Genomic DNA, 7,071 nt, shown 5'->3' with positions numbered 1-7,071 from the left:
ATGAATCACTAACAAAAACTATGAATTTCAACAGTTAAACCAAGAGAGGAAATAATTTCTACTTGAAGAAAAATGTAGTATAGGAATTATGGCATATTTTGCTGACACGTGCAGAAGAGGCTGGATCTTTGGAGTTTTTTTTTTTTTTTCAGTAGTGATGGATTTTAGGGTAATGAATTTAACATTCTCCTCTAAAAACATGATTCACATATTTAGGGCCCATATTTTGAAACATGGTCCCTTGTGGGGCACTAAAAGGGAAGGAGGAGGGTGGAAGTGGAGGAAAATGGAAAAAGCATACAGGCTTAACAGGTGCTTTGGTGGTGAGAGGGCTAAGGTGACCACACCTGAGGAAGAAATCCTACACTGTGAAGGATGCAAAACAATGGTACTTCATACAGGCTCCTATGGAGCTTTCACTTTGAGCTGTCTTTTTAAGTACAAAAGTTGGTATCTTCACTTGTGCCAATATCCACATCAGTAGAATACACATATCAATAAAGTCATACAATATTCTGTATTTACTATTAATATAAAGTGACTTTTACCCTCATGCTTTATTTAAATTGTTTCATCAGGGGAAGTAAATAAGGGGAGAGCTGTCCGGATTCCATCTGCAGTCGGGTTTTACATCAATCTCAACCTGAATCTTCATGACGGAAGGGATCTTCAGAGAACTCAGTACAGAACTGGACACAAACACATAAACACCAAAACTACGTTCAACAGGCTTTAAAATTTTAATACACGGGGTCGGTCGCGTGCCAAACACTCAATTCACAAGGTTTTATTTAATTCCTAACAACAACTCTGGAAGAGTTAAGCCAATTCGCAAACTAGAAAGGTGAACCATGAAGACTCCCGAAATATACAATTAAAAATTAACTTTATTCCACCAGTCCCAATGAGCCAGAAATACGTCAAATCGCGGGGGTGAGGAGCCGAGGGTACCAAGTTCTGTGATCATTCTACCTGGATGAAAATCCGGTTCCAACATTCGTCCTCTGAAGCTCAAACAGGTAACTAACAGGTAAGCTAAGAGGAGACTGGAGACCCCATTGCGAGTCCGAGACAGACTAGAATGGCAACCTAAAAGCTCGCAACCCAAGGTCAGCCCCGTCCTAGCTAGGGTGCAACTCCCTGAAATTAGACCCAGGCAGTCTCAACCCGCTCGAACCACGGTCCCCGCCGCTTCCAGAAAGCCGCGCCGACTCTTTCACCCCACAGCACTCACCAACATGGGGACTCCGTAGCGAAGGGTCTTGTTCTTGCGCAAGGCGCGCCTCACCGCGTGTGCAAACATGTCTTAACTTCTATATTCTTCGTCAATATTCTTTGTCTATTCCACCCGCCAGGTCGCTCAGTTAAACAGACCCGGCGCGGCCAGGGCAGTCTCAGGTGCTCCAGCGCCCTCTCACAAAAGGACGTCCAGGACGCCGCGCCTTTCCTCCGAACCCGGCGCGCGGTCCTCGCCCAGAAGGCCTGCGCCAGGCAAAAGCAATCGAGTCGTCGTAACTCACGCGCGTGTTCGCCCGGAAATTCGAGCACCCGCGCTTTGGTTCCGGCTGTCTGGCGTTCCGAAGCGAGCCGGGTACTTGTGTTGTGTGCCCTCACATGGCAGGAATGGGACTCTCCCACGTGCTGGATGTTAACCAAAGTCTTCTTGGGACACTCCCCAGTGCATAGGTGTTAGATATAGACAGCTAAGGTAAACAGAACAAACTTAATCGAGCTTATAAAATGATTTTGGGATGGGCAGTTGACTAGTTTAAGAATGATTTTTAGAAATAAATCATTTGCCCCAAAAGGTTAGTTTGAATGCTGATGCTTTGTGTGTGTGATACGTCTAATCTTCTGTCATTTATGAATGCGTATTTTCCACTCATTTAGATTATGAAAAGGCTTGACAACACAGAAATGAAAAGATAGGAATCCTACTGTAAAGACGTCTATCTACTGGACATCAAACGGATGTGTGTATAGCCATATGCCAGTGTTCCCTGCCCCACCCAAAGGAGGTTGGAGTTGAGCAGGAAAGAGAAAAATCTGGAGAGGAGACTAAGGAGGAATGTAGCAGGATGGAGAGCCAGAAGGTGACCTGAGGGATCCACATGGAGCAGAGAGACAAGTAAAGAAGCAGCTCTTGTTTCTTGTCCCTGGACTGGGTGAAACTGACGTGGGTGAGAGACGCTTGGGGAGGTTCACTATAGCAGCATTTATCTTGATTTTGATTTTCCTCCCAGACTTGTTTGGCCATTTCTGGCCCTTTTCCATGGGTCCCGCCAGACTGTGGTGGGCTTTCAGGCCTTGCTTTGGGCCAGTCCCTTTTGGGTGGACTTCTACCCACGAGGGTATGGGTAACTTTGGGTGTCTGATTTAGAAACTATATTGTCTATTCTGTATTGTACACAAATTGTATTAAAGTTCCTTTCATTAAAGGACTTACATATTTCATCTTAATGTGGCAAATGGAAGAACCTATTTAGAAAAAGTAGATTTGGGGATTCAGGGGTGTCTATCTCCCTGTCCTGTAACAAGAAGACAGAATCCTATAGCTTGCTAATGACAGAGAACATTTCCCATGCTATCCCTGAAATCATTCCATCTGCCCCAGCTTCTCTGTTACCACTGAAATGTACCTGGTTTAACTTCTTACCATCTTCTACCCTTAAAGAGGTCTTTCTCTAAAGGAGAAACTCCTCATCTACCTCTAGACCACTACAATAATATCCAAAATTTTCAAACTACCAGAACAAATATGAAAACAAAACCATACCCTAAACATAAAACAAACCAGCCCTCTTAATTGTGACTCTAAGCCTTATTTTCTACACTACAGAAAGTTATCTGAGAGACATGAACAATAGTGATGTTCTCCTGCTTTTTGCCTACCGTGGTCACCTCAATATTCTTAACAGGAAAATAGCAGCCCTTTGTAATGACTTTGGCCTGCCTTTTCTGCCACTGTTAACTTCCATGTGTGTAAGGAGATATTCTGTGAACTTCCACTATTTTTCTAATCACCCTTCTACCATCACCTAACTCATTCAAATGTATGGAAACATTGTTATCCAAAAGCACCTATCGTTAAGATTTAATGGTCATGGTATGGGAATGAGATACTTCTGGAATCATTTGGTTTCACATTTGATATATAATAACTAATTTCATTCGCACAAAGGCCTTACAAGTTTGAAAGAGCATGACTCCAGATTCATTTTACAGTAAGCAATTGAGGTTCCCAAAAGAGGCTTTCATATCTTGTGAAATATTAATAGTACAAATGGCCTTCAGTAACTAAAACTTTCTATAGCCTTTGGCAATATTATTTCCATTTTAAAATTGCTTTTCCAGTGGCTTCCATGTATTTCTTCCTCCTATGGAGCTTTTCACTTTGAGATGTCTTTTTGGATTCTTCAATCTTGTAAATTTTAAATTGAAAATCTCTTTAATTTTTAACTTTGTCCCAATGACTATTAAACTATAGTATGGCCAGAATCTCCTGGAAAGTTTATTAAAAAACACAGACTGCTGAACCATATCCCAAAAGCTTCTGCTTTAGAAGAACACTATTAGTAGCACGATTTTGAATACCCCTAAATCAAGAACTGTATCAAAATGGCAATGTAAGTCATATAGTAATTAATCAAAAGGAAAAAAACTTCACATGAGATTCAATTTCAGATACAGAAAATAAATATGTGGCTTATAAAAAATAACCAGGACCTCTCTGGTGGCACAAAGGATTAAGTCTCAGCACTATGAAGCTAGAGGCAGCCACTACTGCACTAGTTCGATCCCCAGCCAAGTTGCTGACCCATGTGGCACAGCAGACCTCAACTGCCTCACCTGCTGCTCCCCTCAGCAATGTATTTCAGTAGATCTGCTTGTTCTGCTCCCCTCTCCTCTCACCTGCACCTCTGGCCTACGCTCCAATTCTTATATGCATAAATAAATCTTTTTTTAAAATAAAAATAACCAAAAAAAGAAACAAATGATAGTATAGAGAAATAATTGATAAAATATAAATGGAAAACAAAATCAGATGAATAAAACCAGAAAGCTTAAGTAGATTAAGAGAAAAAATATAAATCTATTATGAATGGGACAGAAAATAAAGAGCCCTGTGAGAAAGTAAAAAGTATCAGAGAATTTCAAGTTCTATTCAAACACAATGACCACCTAAAGACATTGTTGGTTTTGTTTAATAACATAAATGGCCATTTAAGTCAAATATCCAATTACCAGTAACTTGAAAATTTACCACTAACAAAGACTCAGACCCCCTGGCTATGCCATAGGCAGAAAAATTCATTTTAATGGAGCCAAATCATAACTATCTTCCAAAAGCCCAGTGAAAAACTGGTCTTCTTGGTGGTTTTGTTTGTATTATCAAAGAGCAAGGTGAATAAATCAGCAAGGTTTAACATCAGTGGTAATATACTTCTCAACATCCATCAAAGAACTTTCCCTTGAAGTGACACCAATATCTGCAAGACCAAAATATTAACTATCTGGTGCTTTCAAAAAAATGTCTGCTGACCTTAGCCTTTGTTGTTTGAAGTCTAGATTTTTTGTTTTATTTGCTTCCTGTAGTGGATTAAAAATGACTACAAATTCTTTGTACTACTCCCACCAGTAGGTGGCTTTTATGTTCCCTTTCCCCATAACTCTGGTCTTGGCTAACATGGCAAGTGGGAAGGTTTAATTAGTGCTTTCCACATTTGAGCTTGCCTTCTTGGAACACATCTCTGAGACACTCCCAGGCTGTGAAGTCTGAGCTAGTCTAGTAGAAGACATTGTATGCTGCCAACACTAACGCCAGAAAGGGAAGGGAGGCCATCTTGGTCTATCTGTCCTTCCTCTGCCATCAGATGAGTGCAACTACATCACTCCAAGCGACATTAGCAGAAGAAACCTTCAGGCAAACCATGAAATGTTTTTTTTTTAATGTTTTAAAATATTGTTTTAAATTCTTGAAATCTGGTTGAGTTACTAAGGCAACACAGAGGGGACATGGGTGGGGTGGGAGCCCAAAACAAGGTAGAGGATTATTGCGGTTCGTTGGCGATTATGGTCTGATGACAGCTATACAGCTAGAGTTGTGAACATCTACATTTAAAACAAGGTGTTGTGAATCAAGATTACCTTTACAAACTACTTATAAAAAGCTACTTTAAGTCACTAAGTCTTTCTTGCAGTCACTATGTAATTGATAACTTCTTTGCCCATCAAAAGAGAAAATGATTATTCTGTCCATTCTATTGTTAGATTTTGACCCAGGTCTGAAATTTGCTTGAGGCAAGTGACAGAGCATGGCCTAATGGAAACTGTCTTTTCATATCAGTCAGGTGGATTCAAAGTAACTTAATTAGATTACTATGTAGTTCTGAGAATACCTTTTCATCCTGTGGGACAAGCCCATTTCTGCCTTCCATGTGTCTTGTAAGGCTTTGAGCAATAGAGGGGATACATGCAAGAACTTAAATATTGGCAACTGCCTTCAAATTTTGTATATAAACACAAAATGTTGTTACTACTTCTGCTGTAGAACATTTAACCCACTGCAGCCAATTTCCCGTGATCTCTAATGGCAGTCTGTGATAACATAATTAAAGTCAGTCTAACAAGCTTTATTCTGGAGTCATGGAAAAGGACCTGGCTTTTAGTGAATGCTCAGGAGTGGCACTATCTACCTATGTATCTTGAGCAAGCTATTGATAACTTTAAGCTTGAATGATCTTATCTATAAATTAGTCATTCATACTGCCTTGCAGTTGTGTTATGCAGGAGTGGCCCAATGTAGGGCCTGGCCCATGGAGACAGACAGTACAGCGTTACAGTTAAGAAGGTTCTAGGGCTACATTGCCAGGGTTTCAGTTCCATCTCTAGAACTTAACTGTGTAACATGGACAAATATCATAATCTATGCCTCCCTTATCTCCTGTGTATACCTGAGATAAGAGCAGCAGTTATCTTGCATAACTACTGTGAGACTGAAATGAACATATATAAAGGTCTTACTCTAGGTGCAGAAATGAGATTAAGATTGAAATAAAATGAGTTCCGTTAGCCACTTATTACTATTATTAGCAGTACATGACAGTGTCTTATTTACTGTTAAGCCTTAAGTCCATCATTTAGATGTCTTACTTTCTTATTTCCATTATTTTGTCTGAGATGTAAAAAAACTGGCAGAAAAATAGAAGATATTTACTCAAAAACCTTCAAAATAAGGTGGAGGGGAAAGAAGATAAAAAATCACTAACAAATTCAACAAATTTTATTGAATAACAATACTGAATCAGGCACAGTGAGGTACACTATTATTCCATCTGCTGTATCTGTTCTCAAATAGCAAAGCTGAGGAACAGTTATCATCTATTTTATGCCCTCATTAACACACATTAAATCTGTTGTGATATTCCCGAAAGGATATGGTTGTATCTGTATCTTCCAAGTTGCCAAGGCATCTAGTCGATCTGGTAATCTGATTGCCTTTTAGATCCAAGTATGCTATGTAACAGGAGGATCAATGTAGAAAGGAAGCAAAATAAGGCTTATAAGGGAAATGATCTCATTAAGAGCTAAAATAGCCTGTGTGCAAAATGTACATATATCTAGTAACAAGGAACCCAGATAGGCACTGCAGATACAGGAGTAAAATGAGATTCAATTCTAATTCCACTTGCAAATCTGCAAACTAGGAAGAACAATCACCCCATTTCCCTGAGCGGTCAATAAATTTAATGATTACAGTAAAGATTAAGTTCTTTTATAATTGACCCTGTTAATGATTGGCTTGCCTTTCCAAACAAACTTCAGTCCCCTCTCTTTTTCTTTCCCCCCAGCAAAAAGAAAGATAACATCATCGTACATAAAATTGTTTAGAAACAGGGCTTAGCATTTGCTATAACTGGATTCCTTAGACACAGCCATTTCTTACAATACAGGTTACAATAACATAAAGTTCACCAGGTAAGCAGACCAAATACACTGTAGTCTACAGCAGTATCGGACAAAAAGTCTTATGGCAGTTAAAAGCCTGGTTCCAATCAGAACATAATTCCT

The 7,071-nt window shown here is 39.7% G+C and overlaps 1 protein-coding gene across 2 annotated transcripts in view; it reads right to left on the bottom strand.

The window, feature by feature from the left end:
• LOC105853154 (cytochrome c oxidase assembly protein COX16 homolog, mitochondrial) overlaps positions 1-1,755 on the bottom strand; it is a 10,881-nt gene extending 9,126 nt beyond the window's left edge. The window contains exons 1-2 of one of the 2 annotated variants that reach the window (XM_012724517.1): positions 1,235-1,319; positions 549-689 (exon numbers count right to left, since the gene is read on the bottom strand). In XM_012724517.1, the coding sequence (XP_012579971.1) occupies positions 549-554 (6 nt within the window). In that variant the 5' untranslated portion in view covers positions 555-689; positions 1,235-1,319. Of the gene's footprint in view, positions 1-548; positions 690-1,234 lie in introns of both variants that reach the window. The other variant, XM_004681735.2, reaches the window with a different exon arrangement.
• Between the last annotated feature and the right edge of the window lie 5,316 nt (positions 1,756-7,071).

This window comes from Condylura cristata, unplaced genomic scaffold, assembly GCF_000260355.1.
Source record: "Condylura cristata isolate star-nosed mole 26May11 unplaced genomic scaffold, ConCri1.0 scaffold00013, whole genome shotgun sequence".
Classification (NCBI taxonomy): Eukaryota; Metazoa; Chordata; class Mammalia; order Eulipotyphla; family Talpidae; genus Condylura; species Condylura cristata.
The sequence above is the reverse complement of the archived record's forward strand: the minus strand, read 5'-3'. Positions and strand labels throughout refer to the sequence as shown.